This window comes from Eucalyptus grandis, chromosome 7 (genome assembly GCF_016545825.1).
Source record: "Eucalyptus grandis isolate ANBG69807.140 chromosome 7, ASM1654582v1, whole genome shotgun sequence".
NCBI classification, from domain to species: Eukaryota; Viridiplantae; Streptophyta; class Magnoliopsida; order Myrtales; family Myrtaceae; genus Eucalyptus; species Eucalyptus grandis.
In genome coordinates, this window is record NC_052618.1 from 50,410,785 (window position 1) to 50,430,244 (window position 19,460).

The 19,460-nt window shown below is 39.8% G+C and overlaps 1 protein-coding gene and 1 long non-coding RNA gene across 2 annotated transcripts; both read right to left on the bottom strand.

Annotated features, from left to right (window-relative positions):
• Positions 1–1,099: 1,099 nt before the first annotated feature.
• Positions 1,100–3,661, bottom strand: LOC108957518. The gene is made up of 3 exons (XR_001984333.2): positions 3,586–3,661; positions 1,366–1,418; positions 1,100–1,164 (listed from the first exon to the last, which is right to left on the bottom strand). It is a non-coding gene; the product is annotated as an uncharacterized LOC108957518 (long non-coding RNA).
• A 5,246-nt stretch (positions 3,662–8,907) lies between these two features.
• Positions 8,908–18,010, bottom strand: LOC104434901 (calmodulin-binding protein 60 B-like). The gene is made up of 8 exons (XM_039317902.1): positions 17,841–18,010; positions 11,751–11,880; positions 10,997–11,049; positions 10,296–10,789; positions 10,001–10,197; positions 9,708–9,914; positions 9,346–9,517; positions 8,908–9,203 (listed from the first exon to the last, which is right to left on the bottom strand). The coding sequence occupies exons 1-8, from the start codon at positions 18,008–18,010 to the stop codon at positions 8,908–8,910; spliced, it is 1,719 nt and encodes a 572-aa protein (XP_039173836.1).
• Positions 18,011–19,460: the final 1,450 nt, after the last annotated feature.

The window sequence follows — 19,460 nt, forward strand, 5'->3', positions numbered from 1 at the left end:
CTATAGCTCCAGATGGTTTGACATTCTGCTGCTTGATATGAAAGTTTGGTTATGATTTATGTACCTTCTGAGAGCGGGTCAATTTGTCTAGTGACTGGTAAGTTTGGCCGTCAAGTGTTGCTTGAGCCACTTACATTACTGAGTTGAACAGTATACTAGCCTGGTTTGAAGTTTGATAGTAAGCGTAGGTCTTGTTATCGTCGACTACACAGGTCCTTGCATGTTTGACAATGATTTCCCATATTCCGTTAGCAACCCAATCACCAAGTATCTGAAATAACATTGCGTCACACAAGAAGTAGTGGATTTGATGGTCAACAATGCTTAGAATAACGTTTACATAAAAGGGGAAATTAGCACAGCTAGAAGAGAAATGGTCGCTACATTTCTTAGAGAGGATGCATCAGCTTCGTACAGCTGGACGAAATCTTGAACAGTGTTGATTCCTCTTGAAATCATGTGCTTATGTAGAGCACCGTCTTTGGCTACTTTCTCTAAACGCCACACTTCGTCGCTCAGTGATGAAGGGTGGTGCTTCTTGTTCACTACACATAACAGAGAAAACTTGTCAATCTTTAAGTCTTTTTTAGTTCCACCAAAAGGATCAGGAATTAGCAGTTAAAAATCAAATGTCATCATGAAATGATAGGCAATGAAACTAAGAATTGCAAACTTACAAACTCCTCGATGATCTTTAACAACGAAAGCTTCACTTCTCGCTTCCCTTATTCTTATTTCTGCAGAAACCTTTTGAACAGCTCAAGCTCCTAATCTGAATTTCCGACATCTCATCCAGCTCTGAGTTGTCGGTGATGATTAAATTACGGAGACAACCAATTCCTCCTTGCAACATCACAGTAAGCTCCCCGGTTACCAACGGCCTCTTCCCTTCCCTTTCGTGGGTGATTTTGCCATTGAATTCCTTCTTGGTCCAATCCTCTTCCTCATTTGACCCGAAATCTCCATGGAGGATGACGATTTCCAATATTGAAGATAGGGGGCCACTTGTAACCCTCTCATTGGTCCTACCATCAAATAGTTCGATCCTGAGAGGAGTACTGTCCTCGGCTTCTATCTGACAGTTAGTGAAGATGGTTGCATTTGGTAACAAATTGCAGTCGAAGACTGCTTTCTTCAGAAGTCCCAACAGGATTAGATGGTGCTCTACGATATAGATTTGAAATACATAAATTCTCTAGTACATAAAGGATGTTAAATTGTTGATATGATATTGGAAAACGACTTATCTTGAAACTAGATTACTGTGTCTAGTACAGAAAAACTAATACAAAACAAGATCAATATGGCTTCCTCTGATTCACAGTCAATCTTGGAGGTTGATGCAGGAATACATGGAATACTGACCTTAACGACGGATCATGAAAGCACGGGATTGCACGTTCCACTTCCTCCCTAACCTGCTTGATGGAGAGTGCAACTCAGATTCAAAGTGAAATTTTCTAATAATACCAATAGTTTCGTCCTGTTTAGCGTCATGATCACAAACAGGTGGATTCGTTAGACTATCTGCAGAGCAGATCTTATTTTCCTGGGATACCATATTTTCAAATTCAAGGAACTACTTGATAGCATACCTATCACAATAAATGAGGAAGAATCCATTTGACCGTTGACAAAAAAGATTCATTCCCTTCATGGCAAAAAAGAGGCAAAGGGGCAAAAAAAATGCTTCTTTATATTTATTTGGAATTTAGTTATGAGAAGGGGATTCGCAGATCTTTATTCCAATGGAAATGAACCCAACTAACAATTTATTCTAAAAACAGATATCTGAAACATTCTTAATCTAGAATAGAAGAGCAGATCAGGACTTCATGAAGAAAAAAGAGATGGACAAAAGCCTCTACATCTTTGGGTTGAAAAGTATTTGCCTGAGCCAGATACTGTTAAATTGTTGATATGATATTGGAAAACAACTTATCTTGAACTTGAAACTAGATTACTGTGTCTAGTACGGAAAAACTAATACAAAACAAGATCAATATGGCTTCATCTGATTCACAGTCAACCTTGGAGGCTGATGCAGGAATACATGGAATACTGCCCTTAACGACGGATCATGAAAGCACGAGATTGCACGTTCCACTTCCTCCCTAACCTGCTTGATGGAGAGTGCAACTTAGATTCAAAGTGAAATTTTCTAATAATACCAATAGTTTCGTCCTGTTTAGCGTCACGATCACAAATAGGTGGATTCGTTAGACTATCTGCAGAGCAGATCTTAGTTTCCTGGGGATTCGCAGATCTTTAGTCCAATGGAAATGAACCCAACTAACAATTTATTCTAAAACCAAATATCTGAAACATTCTTAATCTAGAACAGAAGAGCAGATCCGGACTTCGTGAAGAAAAAAGAGATGGACAAAAAGCCTCCACATCTTTGGGTTGAAAGGTATTTGCCTGAGCCATATATTTTGCTGATTATGACAAGTGACAGAGATTAAATTGGCCACTTTGCTGACCAAAACATCCCAATCACCCCAAGAAAACAGCCTTCTCAATAGTAAATCCAAAGTACATCCATGAACCGTTGACCAAACATCACTATGCCAGATATAATGAATCGTCCTATCCCATATAAAAAACCGAACAGTCACGTGCGTTTGGTTCAACATTCTCAATGGGCTTTCAGCCTCCTAATCCCCTTAGGGAAATGCTGGACCGTTTGGCAACCATTTTGAAGTAGATTTAAAATGAAAATCAACATTGAGAAGGCTAATAGCCCAATGCTAGTCGAGACTAGATTTGAGCTTTCAGCATTTGCTGAAACTTATTATTATTTTTTTTCCAAAACTATCATTATTTATTCTTCAAATTTTTGATTTTGCTCTCATTATTTTTTTTTAAATGTCAAATAATGCTAAAAAGATCAAATTTATATAAATGCTAAAAAATTAAATATATATTTTAAATATTTGTATATTTGATTTTTTTTAGCATTATTGTCAAAATTTATATTCAAAAATTGCATAAATTATTCTTTTCAATTTCAAACAAATAAAAATTAAAAAATTATGATGAAGGGTCTGGTCTTTTTAATATATATATATATATATATATATATGTATGTATTTGATTTTTAGCATTATTTTCAAATTTATATTTTAAAAGTTACATACATTATTATTTTTTAATTTTAAACAAATAAAAAAAAAATTTCGACGAAGGATTTTGTCTTTAAAAAAATTATATATTTATTTAATTTTTTAGTATTATTATCAAAATTTATATTTAAAAAGTTGCATACATTTTTTTTTTAATTTTAAACAAATGATATTAAGAAAAACTAATATTAATCAATCAAAGGGCTTTTTAAATGTGTTTTCTACCAAACGGCGTTTATCTCAAAGTTACTTCTCAAAGCATAGTTTACCAAACAGTATTTGCATTTACCTAAAGTCTTTTAGGCTAAACTGCTTTACATTTTTCCAATGAGCTTTCAAAATGCTGAACCAAACGCACCAGTAAGCATAATAGTAATTTGAAATCATCAATTAATTTGTGAAGAAACAGACTTGAGTTCTTCTCAAGCAACACAACTAGTGAACGATACGCATAGCATACCACTTTCCGAAAGAGGGGCTCGAGAAATGATGCAAATTGATCCGGTGACAGCCCTCCGATCACATTTCTCAAATAGCTGCAAAGTAATCAAGATTAGTATAATTCACAGTCACAGACACTAAAACTGGAATACAATGGTCCCTAGTAAAGTAACTCTACTTAATGTTAGGTCTTCTTGCTGATCCTCCAGAACCACCCTCCTTATCCTCCTCCTGTAGTTGCCTCTTCGACATCACCAGAGAATAAAAAGAAACTTAAAATTCATGTCAAAAATATGTAAAACTTGCAGTGTGAATAGATACAGCAGTCACTACTCCCAACCAGCAGAAATATATAGGACTCAAGATTGGCCCACCACAGAAACGGAACGTACAGAGAAACTTCTAGTTTGAAAACGTCAAGAACGACATGATATTCAGTAAAATCTAAAAAAGTAGATTCTTTTTGGGTTCCAAAAAGCAAAAAGAACCAAATACAGGTCAAATTTTCAACCGCACTTCTGCGTGTGCCGATACCAACAGATCGCATTTTGGACGCTTCCCAGCGCCAAGAACTTGGCCTTTGGACTCCTCGACTGAATTAAGGACGGACACCCAAGAACTGCACGAAAATTAGCCCGTAAAAACCAAGATTGACCGACGAACGACAGCTACATCAATGGCACAATCTAGGAAATTCCCAGATAAAAAAGAGTCCTTTTTAAATCTCCTTTCGATGTGGGGTTCAAGAGAGAGAGTGAGAATTTACAGACACACGGTGGCATCGACGCGGACCGGGCGCACCGGGGAACGATGGGATCGAGAAATCTTTCGGAAGTTACAGGCAAAGTTCCCGAGCAACCGCGTCCCGCGGAGTGGCGTTGTACCGAGGAGGAACGGACGCTCAAGGTCCGAACTTTGACTTTTCTCCGTTTTCGTCAGTCGAACTTTCTGTTCACGAAGTCATCGGGTCCAACGTTAGACTATCAGGTTGTCTAGGGTGATAGTGAATGTGGGGGCACTACGTACATTTTCCCTGCTTGTCGGAGCAGGGTTTCCACGGAGCAGGGTTTGTCGCTGTCCGTGGCTGATAACATGGTCATGCATGAATCGGGATTTGACCATACATGTTCTGATTATGGCCTACAATGAAAAATAGTGATAGCATAATTATTAGTTACCCGGAAGGAAAGAAGAAGAGATGAAACGTTCATGTGCGCTAAAGCCGGGTGGTGTTTTAAGGATTAGTATTCAGATAGATAGAGACAGGATAAAAAACGTCCTAACATGGAATATCTAATTTTATCAAGTGTTTAGTACTTTTAGATATGATTGAAAAGTTAGAAAAATCAATTAAATCGAACAATTGAAATCGTAGTTAAAATGCATTGAATCCCAAAGTATCTTCCGAATTCCGATGTGGCTTAGTACATGGGGTCCTATTTGTTTGGTGAAATCACAGTTGAAAGGCATGGGGGCAACAAAGAAAATAGGGAAAGAGAACACGAGGAAGGACCGTGACTATTCTTGCTCTTACGCGATTTCAACTTGAATATGAAAAATGTCTTTGTCAATGGTCAGCTATAGAAGAAACCCATTTCCACATTGACAATATTGGGATGAAACACGGAAAATTACCAAAAGAAAGTCATAAGTCTATTACGGATGTCAATTCAGTTTTAAACTTTTTAATTTTATTAATTTATTTTAATTTTTTTAACTATTTGCTAATTTAGTTATTCCATCCAATTTTGGTTGGAAATCATTGATGTGAGTATTGATCATCTTACATGGTACAATCAGCGCTGGCATGAATAATTTTTACGTTTTTTGATTTCTTTACTTTTCTTTTCTTACTTTTTAAATTAAGATTTTTTTTGAATTACAAAAATTATCTACATTAGCACCGACCATGCCACCTAGGACAGTTGACTTTCACATCAATAATTGTCCGCCAATTATTTAGAGGGATTAATTCGGTAAATTGTTAAAAAGTCTAGGATTAATTGTTTAAATCGAAAAATTTAGGTCTGAATTAACATCCATAAAATTGATTCTTGACTTTATTTTTTGGTAAGTATCCCTAATATGTACAATGGCGAAGATATGTATGTGATGAATGAAGATTTTCTAATTTTGGTGGGTACACATACCAGCGTTTGGCCCTTGTGATGTCTATGATGTGCAGTCGGATACACGCGTGCGCACGTTTCCGAACAGAATATACTTTCGCTGGTTGGTCATGGGACAAGCCGAGTAACATCACAAGTTCTGCGCTATTTCTCTGTTCGAATGATTAGCCAACATGATTTTCAGGGAAAATCCGAGGGTGGGGGAGAACATTCTGGGAAAATCTTCTACGGCTTGTCATCAACACTTTACCCCAGTCTGCACAGAAAACTTCAGCGACTTTGAATTTCATGTTCTTTTCGGACCGCGCGTTAATTTTGACCGGAAGAGAGGGACCTGATCTGCTGCTTCGATTTGGAGATGAGAGAATGTGGAATCTCAACTGAATTGCGACACAGTTTCTGTGATACTGCCTCTGAAGTAGGTTGGCCTAGAATTCATCTTGACCTTTGTTTTCTTGAAGAAATGGTGCCATTAGTTCGTATGAAAGTGTGGGTTCATAGATAGAACCCTACTGGCTCATCAGTCAATTTGAACGTACAAGAAAAACATAGAAATCTAACTGACTTGGGACTACATTCACTTTCACAAACCCCTTAATTTCCACATGGACGTTGCCTTCTGTATATGAAGGGACTGTTCAAACATAGAAATCTATACATGTCCTCTGTGTCTTTGCACTATAAAATGTCTAAGAATGGACTGGTGTGAAGGGAGGAAACAACTCGAGTGAAAGGAGAGGGAAAAAATAACCCGAATAAACACTATCATTAACAAGACTGAAAGGTTTTTCCACGAATTTTTTGTTGTTGTTTCACATAACATAATATAAATGGGAAGCTCATCCATTTATTTGTCTTCTCGTGACATGACTAAGATGTTAATATTGCAACATTGCGAAATGTCATATTTTATGTGGTAAATTACATTGAAAAGTCCAGTTTCTTTAGCGTTGCAAGAGACCTTTTGCTTGTCTAGATAATACTCGCAACCGGATAAAAAAGTTCAACAAATGTTAAAGTAGGCGTGTGATTGATTTTCTTTCTTGAAGATTAGAAGATGACCCCACCGTAAGAATGGAACATGACCTATTGGAGATCTCAAATCTCTTTCCTTCATGCTTAAATATCCTCCAATACTTATGCAATATATGCTGTACTTGCGGACAACTGCATAAGTCAATAATTCTAATTATATCTCTTATACAATATTAAAATCTAAATTTTTCTATTCTATAACTACCTTCCTAAAGAAAAATCAAGTGTCGAGATATCTTTATCCTTTGGCATGCACAATTTCGCTATAATAGTTCTACCAATAATTCCTTTCCATATTAATTATTTTTATACTTCATAACAAAATACTTCTCTAAAGCCATTACCACCTTTTCGCACACATGCAACGCCTGTCCATGTTTAGTAGTATATACGTAGTATGACTTATAAGACCACATGGCATTCGAATGTTATTTTGGACCTCGTCGGTGAGCATAAAATCAAGTGTAGCTAGCGAAATTTATTGAGTGCAACGAGTTACCAAGTAAGCCTCAGTACAAATAGATAGTCCGTGTTACGAGGGGAAAAGTGTTAAAAAGTCATAAACTTTTTGTATTTGTGCCAATTTAGTTATAAACCTTTTTACTTAGTGCCGATTTTGTTCTTTCCGGCCAATTTTGGCCAGATTTTTGATTTGACGCCGTGGTGACATGGAGAACTTTTAATAATATTTTAATATTTTTGATTTTTAATATTTTTACTTTTATTTTTATTTTTTATTTTTTCCTTCCCCCCTCCAACTGGTCGTTGAGAGGCGACAACCGGCGAGGTCGACCTCATTGGACCTCGGCGACCGGCCGGAGGCAACGGTCGACGAGGTCAACCTCGCCGGACCTCGCCGGTGGCCGCGAGGGTGGCCTCATGCTAGGCGGCGAGGCTCGCCAGCTTGGTGCTAGGTCACCCTCGTTGCCTTGGCGGTGATTCGGCGAGGTTGAGCCTTGCCGGCCATGGGTGAGGCTCGACCCTTGCCAAATTCGCCCTCGCGGGCACCGGGCGGCGAGCCTCGCGCGCCGGGCACGAGGCCACCCTTGTGGCCACTAGTGAGGTGATCGGCGAGGTCCGGTGACCGACTGGAGGAGGGGAAGGAAAAAAGAAAAGAGAAAAAGAAAAAGAAAAAGAAAAAGAAAAAGAAAAAGAAAATTCAAAAATATTAAAATATTATTGAAAGTTGTCAACGTTAGCACCAATCATGCCACATCGCTAGCCGACGTCCAATCAGCAAAATCTGGCTAAAATTGGTCGGAAATGATTGAATCGGTACTAAGTAAAAATGTTTAGGACTAAATTGGCACAAAAAAATGTTTAGGATTAAATTAGCACAAATACAATATGTTTATGACTTTTTTTTAACACTTTTTCTGTGTTGTGACTTGTGAGTATATGAGAAGGAGACAAGTCATGATAACAAGCTCGTCAGAAAAAAGAGAAGCACAACCATAGGGATAACCAGAGCAGATCTAAGACCGCAACAAGCAGAGGACGATGATGCTACCTCTTGAAAAGCAAGAGTTGTGGCTGCTCTTGAGGATGAAGATCGGTGGGCGAAAAACAAAGACTTGGAACAACGAAGGAAGGTGGTGGGTCTAAGGGTTGCATTCGTTTCGCGGAAAATAAGTGATTTGAAAACATTTTTTTCAAAAATGATTTTTATATTGTTTAAAAAATTAGTCAATGGAATTTTTTTCGATAATAATTTATTCATAATTATTTTCGTTGGCGATATTAAAATTTTCCATTCATTAATTTTTATAAACGATATAAGCGATTATTTTTAGAAAAAGTTTTCTAAATCACTTATTTTTGTGAAACAAATGTACTCTGCTAGAGTAGAAAAGTTGATGGCAGAGATAGAGTTTTTTTTTTTTTTTTATAAAGATTGATGGCAAGAAGAAAGATAAAGCTAGGGTTTTGATTTGGGTGGCGCTCTCATGGTGGCTATGATATATGTAGATGTTCTAAGAACTTCAAAAGAGTGGGAGAGAGAAAATACTAAAAAACATCTTTACTCAATAACTTTATTTGTTGGTCGGTTACTCAGGAACTTGATAAAAGAGTACATTGATTGTTCTATCTGTAGACTATGAAATCACTTGCATAATCCTAACGTCTTATTTATGACCACCTACACAATAACTTGATAAAAGAGTACATTGAACACTTCAACAGAAATTGCCAGGGATCAGAGATGGCACTTGGTAGAGGTCCTCAGGAGATGAATGAAATTCCAGGGCAAACGGTCCTTGAGAGTAACCAGGATGATGACTGCTTTTGCCAGCACTACAACCGGACGAAACATCCTGCCTCGCCGAGCTCTTTGCCGCGGTCGGATCCAAGATTTTTGCAATGATATGACTCTCTAGCCCCAGACAATCTAATTTTCTCTTCCCTGTGACATTGTAGCAGTGCGGTGTTGAAGCCTGGGAGTAATTACATTCGGGAGTCACTTCGGGTCTATCTGAATAACAACGTGGTTCGGTTTCAGCTACCATAGAGATGCAAAATGATGGATGTGCCACTAGAGAAATAGAAACACTTTCCTACGAAAGTTTAAGAAGGCCAAAAAGAAAAAAGATAGAAGTGAAATAACATCACAATACCTTGGTTTAGCACTGTGTAATCTGGATGATGAAGAGGCGGGTTCGGGCCAATTAACGGCTCTATAGGCAAGTTGGCCAGGGCTCTCGAAGGAGTGATGCTGGGGAGGGAATCAAGCGGCACCCATTGATTCTTGCTATGGTAAGCTTGCCTTCTTAAGTTCTGCACCAGAATCTGTCGACGGAGCAGCAGGTTTGATTGAATCCAAAATCAAACAACTAATTACGAATTTTCAGGAAAGTGTTTGTGTTATATATTCTGCCAGGTAAACGAACTAGTCCAATGAATACAAGCCCTTCTGTAGTTCCAGATAGATTGACACTCAGGTATTCGACAGTAAAGTTTCAGGTTCTGATTTATGTACCTTCTGAGAGTGGGTCAGTTTGTCTACCGACTGGTAAGTTTGGCCATCAAGTGTTGCTTGAGTAACTTTCATTACCGAATTGAACAGTATGCTGGACTTGTTCAAATCTTGGTAGTAAGCGTACATCTTGTTATCATCAACCACACAGGTGCTGGCGTGTCTGACAATAGTCTCCCATGTCCGATTGGTGATCCTAGTGCCAAGTATCTGAGATGACATCTTGGTAGTTAATAATGCTTAGAATGACATGTAAAGAACAAGATTAGCATGGCTCAAAGAAAAATGGAGGTTACGTTTCTCAGAGAGGATGCATCAACTTCGTGCAACTGGAGGAAATCTTGAACAGTGTTGATACTTCTTGAACTCATGCACTTATGTAGAGGGCCGTGTTTGGCTATTTTCTGCAAACGCCATACTTCATCACTCAGAGATGGAGGGTGGTGCTTCTTGTTCACTGCGCTTAACAGAGAAAACTTGTCAATCTTTAAGTCTTTTTAAGGTACACAGATAGAATCAGGAATTAATGGTCAAAAAACAAAATGCTATTGTCAAATGAAAGGCATCGAAACCAGGGCATTGCAAACTTACACTCTGCTCGACGATCTTTAACAACAAAAGGTTCACTTCTTGCTTCCCTTATTCTCATTTCTGTAGAAACCTTTTGAGCAGCTTGAGCTCCTAACCTGAATTTCCGACTTTTCATCCAGCTTGAGTTGTCGGTGATGATTAAATTACGCAGGGAACCAATTCCTCCTTGCAAGGTCACATTCAGCACCCCGGTAATCAATGGCCTTTTCCCTTCCCTTTCATGAACGATATTGCTATTGAATTCCTGCTCAGTCCAATCCTCTCCCTCGTCCGATCCGAAATCGCCGTCAAGGATGACAATTTGGAGCTTTATGGAAGATAGAGGGCCACTTGTAACCCTCTCATTGGTCCTGCCATCTACTACTTCGATCCTCAGAGGAGTACCATCCTCAGCTTCTATCTGACTGTCAGCGAAGATGGTTGTCGGCAATTTGGTAACGAACTGCAGTCGCAAACTGCTTTCTTCAGAAGTTCCAACAGGATTAGACGGTGCTCTGCGATATAGACTAGAAATACATAAGTTCTCCTGTGCATTGGGACTGTTGAAGTGTCGATATGATGTCGGAAAAGAACTTATCTTGTACTTGAAACCAGAGTAGTGTGTCTAGTATGAAAATGCTAATACGAAACAAGATCAATATGGCCTCGTTTGATTGGGAGCCAACCTTGGAGGTTGATGCAGAACTACAAGGAACACTGACCTTAACGGTGGATCATGAAAGCTGGAGATCACACGTTCCACTTCCTCACTAACCTGTTTGATGCAGAATGTAAATCAGATTCAAAGCGACATTAATACGATAGTTTCGACCTGTTTTAGCATCACGCTAAAAAAGGCGATTTCATTGGACTACGTGCAGGACAAATCTTACGTTCCTAGTGTGCGATGCTTACAAATACAAGGAACTTCTGCATAGCATACCAATCTAAATAAATAACTAGAAATAGGAAGTATTCATTCGATCGTTCGATAAAAAGATTCATAAAAAAAGAGGTGAGAATCAATAAATATTTCCTTTTTATTTGGATTTTAGTAATGAGAACTGGATTCACAGATCTTTACACCAAAATGAACCCAATAAACAAATCACTTCAGAAACAAATAATATAAAAAAATGGAGCATAGCAGGACGTCATGAAGTATCTTTCATAAGAAACAAGACACGGACAGGACTCTCTACATCTTTGTGATGAAAAAGTTCCTTCGCCTGGACCATATAATTTGGTGATTACAATGGAAGTGACCTAGATTAAAATGTTCACTTTGCCGACCAAATATCTAAATCACCACATAGAAAACAATCTTCTCATTAAAAATCCGAACTACATCCACGACATGCCAACTGAAAATCACTAAGCCAGGTGATATGAATTGTAAAATCCTATTAGAAAAACCGATGAGTCACATACTAAGCATAACAGTTGTATGAAATTATTAATCAAATTGTGAAGAACCGGACTTGAGTCCTTCTCAAGCAACACAGCTAGAGACTGAGAGGCATAGCATACCACTTTCCGAAAGAGAGGCTCGATAAAAGATGCAAATTCACCCGGCAACAGTCCACCGTTCATATTTCTCCAATGACTGCAAAGTAATCAAGAATCTGAATCAGGTCTGTTATCGTAATACATACAGACACTTCTATTGGAATACAATGGTCCTATTAAAGTAATTCTACTTAATGTTAATCCTTCTGTTTGATCCTCGAGCCGAAGATCCGGAACCACCCTCCTGAAGTTGCCTTTTCGCCATCTCCTGAGAATAAACACCACTTAAAATTTAAGTCCAGAGTTTCCAAACTTGCAGTATTTATAAATACAGCAACCGGCACTACTAAACCAGCAGAAAACACATGGGGAGTCAAGATTGGCTCACCACAGAAATGGATGGTTCAAAATAGCTTCAACTTTGAAACCACTAACAATAAACATGGCATTGATACGAGTAATAAATAGTTCTATTTATCTTCGAAAAAGATTCACAACCAAACAAAAATAGTTCAGGTTTTCTAACTTCATTTTCGCACGTTTGGTAATAGCATTTTGACAATTCCAAGCGCCATCGACTCGCTTTTGGACCCAAGAAAAGATTGGGCGGAAAGTACCCAATAAAGACCAAGATTGACTAATTGGGTCAAGCGAATTTTTTTTTTTTTTTGGTCACGAACTGTGTTAAGTGATTGACAAGTACATTAATCGCATAATCTAGAAGACAAGCGAATTTTCCATTCTTAGCGTTTTCTCCCTGTGGGATTTGAGAGAGAGCGAACACTGACACACGGGGGAACCGATGTGACCCTGTGGAGACGACAGATTCGGGTTTGTAGATTTCGTCAAATGAAGTGGCTAATAAAATTCGACCCAAAAAAAGTGGCTAACAATAAAAGAAGACCACTTTATTTAAAGCAAAGAGACATGGTCGGGAGACAAAAGAGGAAGAAGACAAAGGGACTCGTCCGACCTCCCTTTTGGTGCCCTATATGCACGGGGCCAGCGAAGGCTAATGGCTTGCTAAGTCTATTAGACTTAATCCAGACTTTCCCAAGCTCATTAATTCACGACTTATGGTTCGAATTTTTAATATGTAAGTTAATTTTAAATAGGAGTCGCCACTAATCAATTAGGGGTGGGTTAATTAAAAACCCAAGTGAAATATTGGGATAAATATATATATATAAATATATATATTGGTAAAGGTAATAATATAAAGAGGAAAGGTCAAAAGTACAAAAAATCACGGTACCAAAAACTTACACTCAAGATGAATAAACATAATGAGTGGAAGTATGCCATGATGTAAAACACAAGGCAGCGCCTAAAAGAAGGCAAACAACAAACTATAAAGGCACGGCATGAACAACCGGCAAAGAAACAAACACTTCAGCGAAGGAGGGGAGACATCGGCTCCAGAGCTACTAGAGCACTAGAGCACTAGCATTTCCTTGAAGGGTCAATTAAAACTAGGGTCGATTACGGGTCTCCTGATAAGATAATGGGATCGAAGCCCCAACTCCTTTGCAACCTTTAACGTTTCTGAAGGTGCTAGCTCTATCCCTAACCACCTTAAGAAGATGGTTCTTCATAGTCGGGACAGTAAGGGGTTGTTCTTTGAATAGGATGTTACTCCTATTTTTCCAAATAATATGACAAGGAGCCCCAAGGGAAAAGCGAACAATGCATTTAGAGAAGTCTTTACCCATCAAAAAAGAGGTGGCCCACTGGAGATTCTCTCCCCAAGACCTGTTTTGCCAAGGCAGATTGCATCTCGCCGCCCAAAAGAAAGCAATACTGGCCGTGACAGAGCAATAAAAAAGCAAATGATTTATGGAATCAGGCAACCCATTGCAGAACGCGTAGGATCCCCTCTCTATTTTACCATGAGCCAATAATAGAGATTGTGTGGGCAACGCATTGGGATAAATATTTCATTCCTGCACAACCAGAGAAACTAGGATTGGGGATTTGGTTACATTAGTTAATCACTAATGTCCTTCGGGTACCTAATCTTGTTTAAACCTTAAGACTTTTTGAATTTTTAAGGATTTTTCCACGCATTTTGTGGATAAAAAAAACATATTTTTGGTCTTTTTCTATTTTTTTAACATAAAAAGCATTTTTTGGATTTTTGATCTTTGTTTTTGAAAATATAAATCATTTTTGGCTTTTTCTGCTTTTTTTGGGAAAACATAGAATATTTTTTTTTCCAAAAAATAATTTTATTATTTATCATTTATTATTTATTAAAATTTTATTTTTTTAATTATAATAATATAATATTATAAAAATGACCCGGGTTGGATCCATGGGTTGGGACCAACCCAGTTCGCTAAAGCTAGCGGCCCAAATGGGCCCTAAGCATGGGCCCGGCCCGGAATCCTTTTTTTTTGGTAATCCAAGCCCACAAAGAAAAACAAACAGACCCAACTATTCCTAGGCCCGTGCAAGCTTAGCCTGTGCACAATCGGACCCGACCGGCCCGAACTAATGAAAACCCAGCTCAAATAGCGATCCAAGCCCGATCCGGTTCTGACCAAACCCTACTCGACTGGAGATTTTCACCTGACCCGATTTTGACCCGACTCGCGCCTCTCTTCCTCCCTGCTTCTTCATGGCACCGATGAGGGGTGGTTGGGATGCCACCGGGTGGTGGCTCGGTGTTGATGACAGAGGCGACGCAGCAGGTGGCGGTAGCAGTTTGTTCAACGGGGATGGCGTCAGGGATGCAGTGTTGTAGCATCAAGCAGGAATGTGCTTGGCTAGTCAGGACTGAGATGCGGGAGGCGAGGGGTAGGGTCTCGGGGGGCGACGTCAACGGAGACGGGTAATGGCAAGGACGATAATGGATAGATGGTGATGGGACAGAATGAACCTAGCGTGGTTCGGGATTAAGAAGAATGGCCTGGGTTGGAGCTCACACGAGCCCGATGGCTGCGAGCTCCAGTACAGCACATTCGAAGTAGGGCAGAAATAGAGCCCTCTTATTTGGGGCTTGGCGCGGAGGGAAAGGGAGCATTGGGGGGGGTGGTGGCTCGCCTCATCCTTGCCCTATTGCAGCTCTCTCTTCGGATCTGAACCTCCTCCGTGCATGAATCTCACTCACTCCTAGATCTCTCTCGCTTAACCTCTCTCCTCTAGCTTCTCTCTCAGATCTTGGCCTGCTCGCTCTCAAGCCTCCCCTAAAGTCTCTCGGGGGAAGTTCTCAGAGCTTGCTGCCTTTGATCTCTCTCCATGTGTGTCTTGGTGTCCTCGGCTTCCCCTCATTTTATAAGCGAGAGGCCGGTTGACGGAGGAGCCTCGATTGTTGGTCTTTGGTGCGCCGACCGGCCTCTCCCTGTTGGGTGGACTGGTGTTAGCTCCCATCTTTTTCATAGAGGTCTGCTCGGCATTAATGGCGTGTCCCCACCATCTGTGCCGCTCCACGTGCGTCGCCGTCTCCTCCTCCATTCAGCATCACGTGCGCTGCCTCCTCTGTGCGAGTTGCAGAGACAAAGGAGGAAGAAGACAAGGAGGAGGGGGCCGGGCTTGGGAAAGAAAAGGCCGGGCCGTGGCCAATAGGCTGCCCCCTTTATATATTTAATTATAAAATAAAGGAACTAAAATAGGAAATGGATGCAAAAATAAAAATAAAACCTAATTGATGCGAAAATCATTTTTGTTAGGACCAAATTGGTTACTAATTTTCTTATGCAATTTAATTTGAAATACCTAGCCAAAATTTAGGCATCAACAATCGCTTCTTTTTGAAGGTGAGCTCATAGATGTTGCATTCAAAGACGAACTGATACCTAAATTTTGTCCATACATATGCAATAGATTATATCTTATTTGGGACCATGAGTCCTATGCCAAAAAAAAAAAAAAAAAACAATATAACATTATACATACTAAGATAGATAGGAAGATGCCTATAATTACTTACCGGGAATGAGTGAGATGGGACACGAACCTCAAGTTTGGCAAGTATCTGGCTATCATCTTACCTGATAATGTGAGGAAGTTGCTCTTCCAAGATCCGAATCTTTCTTCGGTTACCTTGGTGGAAAATTACTTTTTTAGGACTTGAACCATTCTTCGGTCGCTTGTTAGAGCAATAAGTTGTTTGTCTAGAACTCGAACCTTTCTTCGGTCGCCTTGATGGGAAATTGCTTTTCTAGGACCCGAATCATTTTTCAGTAGCTTGTTAGAGTAATATGTTGTTTGTCTAGGACCTGAACCTTTCTTCAGTCGCTTGTTAGAATAGTAAGTTGTTTACTCGACCTTTCTCGGGGATGTGCCGACATTTCTTGAGACATTTGTTTGTTGGATGCCTGACCTTTCTCAAGGACACCAATTTGTTGGTTGTCCGACCTTTCTTGGGGATGTGCCGACCTTTCTCGGAATATCTGCTTGTTGGGTGCCTGATCTTTATCAAGGACACCAGTTGATTACCCAACATTTCTCGGGGATGTGTTGACCTCTCTTGGGACATATGTTTGTTGGGTGCCTGATCTTTGTCAAGCACACTGATTGATTACTCGACCTTTCTTGGGGATGTGCCGACTTTTCTCGGGACATCTACTTTTAGGTGCCCGATCTTTGTCAAGGACATCGGTTGATTACCCAACCTTCCTCGGGAGATGTGCCGACCTTTCTCGAGACATCTGTTTGTTGTGACATCTGTTTGTTGGGTGCTTGATCTTTGTCAAAAACACCGTTTGATTACCCGACCTTTCTTAGGACATTTGTTTGGTGGGTGCCTAACCTTTGTCAAGGACATTGGTTGATTACTCGACCTTTCTCGGGGGATGCGCCATGTGACATCCTAAATTTCAGGTTCTGGTTTCGATTGAATAAGTTGGGCTTTTCATCGACGGGACCATAATGCTTTTCTGTGAGTTGATTACTTATGGGATAACTAGTCTATCAGGTGAAGTTGTTAGGGATTTTGACTCAATAGACTTGAGAATTCGACTAGAAATTGACTGCTCGACCGTGCTAATCTGTAAGGGTCATTATGGCACGATCAAAATCAATTAGAGATCGGAGATAAGTCGATTCGACAGAGGTATGTGATTAAGTGTGGGTGATTCCACCTAATTGTAAAATTCTTGTCGAACGGCACTAGACCGATTTTTCTGTCTTTTTTATACCCTATGTCCGTATTTAAAATCTTGAGATTTTCACGACAACTGAGAGTCGCTAATGTGTCGAAAATGTACTTTGTGGCTTGAAAATAATCAATCACATGTCAAATGCACCAAAAATTCCTAAAAATTACCTTGTAGAGTAGACTCATTCTCAGAAGATTTTTTTTGTAAACCGAGATTTTTGGTGAAAATTCAAAATTAGCCGTTTTGGATCAGGAACTTCGAGGGACCCTTTTTGGTCGCATCTTTGGTTTTCAAGTGGGGTCTATGGGTAAGGAAAAATCTGGACACATTGGATAAAATTATGGACTTCAATCGAGATTGATTGGATGAGAAATTGAATGAGATTGAAGGGGAATTGAATGAATTGGAGGCCAAATTGTACAAATTCGTAGGCCATGGTGGGGTGAACCATTTGCCCAGCCATCTAAGGCTTGTTAGGGAAGTTTTGTGAGGGAAAAGAGGCAGAGGATAAGGCTAAGTGGTGGGGGCAAGTGTGATGAGCGAATGAGACTAAGGTTGAAGACTTTGAAGGTAAATGGTGGACCCTCTATAGCAAACCCCTTCTTCTTCCTCTGTGAAGCCTTACTTTCTCCATTATTAAGGTGTAGAGAGAGCTTGATAAACCAGAGAACATAGAGCAGTAGTTCCCCTTGGCCATCGCACACCAGCCCAAGCCACCAGACCCTTTTTTCTCCCCTATTTTCCTTAATTCCAGTTTCTGCTCTAGCTGACCTTTTGCCAAAGATTTGAGTTAAAAGTGGTCTTCCCGGACGAATTAACCTTTATGCCACCCGCCGTTGTGCTCAGCACATCCAAACCGTTCAAAGGAGTCCGACCTCGCGCCGAATAAAGCCGCCGGCCGTCCTGTAAGCCGGTGAGAAGAAATCGGTCGTCGGATCGTTTGGAAGCCACCTACCTGCACTGTTTCACCTGTTTTGTGACTTTCAGCCATTTTCTCCCCATTTCAATCCTACCTCCACCCATACCAACCACCAGCAAGTCCCTTTTGACCCCTAGGAGCCACCGGTTGCTGACCACCCGCTCGTCGAAGCTTCGATTAGCCCATTCCTTCGCTGTTTCAGCCATCAGTTCGGCCTCTGAAGTCCAAGAAGAAGCTAAAGTTCCAGCAAGCCGTGAGGTCTTTGTGGTTCGTTTCCAAGCCCTTCCTGGCCTCGTTTAATGTCGCCACAAGCTTGATTGTTGCCCGCCTCGCCGTCGCCGTCGCCGTCGCCATGGACTCACCGGAACGCAAAACCGGTGAGTTTACTCACTAAACCTTAATGGTTGTTTAGATTAGGATAAGCATGTTTAGGTGGTTAGATTAACTTAGTTAAATGTTAACTAGATTATGTGGATGGATTAGTTTAGTGGTCAATTAATTAAGGCTAATTATGTGATTAAATTAGTGTAATCTTGATTAGGCCCTTAATTAATTATTTTGAATTAATTAATTATTCGAATTTATAAATATTATTTTATTAAATTATATTAATATAATATATTATTTATTTAATTTCGAAATATATTTAATCATTTATTATTTTTCGGAAATTAGATCGAGATAGCCGGTGACTGAAATTTTGTGCTGATTGCAATGGTGCATTCAAATAATGCATTTGATGGTTCGATTGTGCAAATTGAGTGATGATTGTGAAAATATGGAATTTATTCAGAAAATCTCAGATGTCGGGTTTTGACACCGAAAATGAATTTTAAATACTATATCAAATAGTTGGGTTTCTGTTAAAAAAAAAAATAGTGGGGTTTGAAAAGGAGATGTATCACTTTTAAAGATTCGAATTGATCGTATACCCACATGCGACTATTTTTTTAGATGTTTTTAATATGAAGAAAACATGCCAGGATTACTACTTTAATTGAGGCATTTGAGTGCAAAGCACGGTGTCCTAAGCCGAGATTGAGTGGTCGTGTGTTGGTTAAAGAGAACCTATCCTAGCGTTTACGCCGGACGTTACTAAATCCCACTTTCGGGTTACCCATGCATTAGGGTAATGGGTTGCAATAGATTTTGGACCTATGCTTCTTCGGGATAGCCGTCTTTTTGTGACGTAGCCGTGCTCAATGGGGAAGAGACGATGGCTAGCTACACTAGTAGACAGCTGAACATGGGAGTTGGTTGTGCCTTGAGTGGCTTAATTAACAATTGGAACGCATGGTTGTTTGAGTTTGATGCGCCTGATTATGAGACAAAACTGTGTGGCATGGTATAGGACGTGTTATAACAGTTTGACCTTATAATCGGGACCCCTATGATTTGTTAAGTTGTTGAGGCGTTTCAATTATTATGTGCATTAATTATATGCATTTGTGATATGAACTGTGTTGACGTGCAAGAAGGAACTCAGGCGAGGTAAGTCCTTTGTTCTCATTGTATGGTTGTGTGACTAGATTGCCCTAAGGTGTATTTCCTTCCTAATAAGGGTTTAGGGGGTGGACTTGCTGAGATATTGTCTCACTGGTTATTGTATAACCATTTTTAGGTTCTTAGAAAGTGGTTGTGGAGGACTGAAGTCCC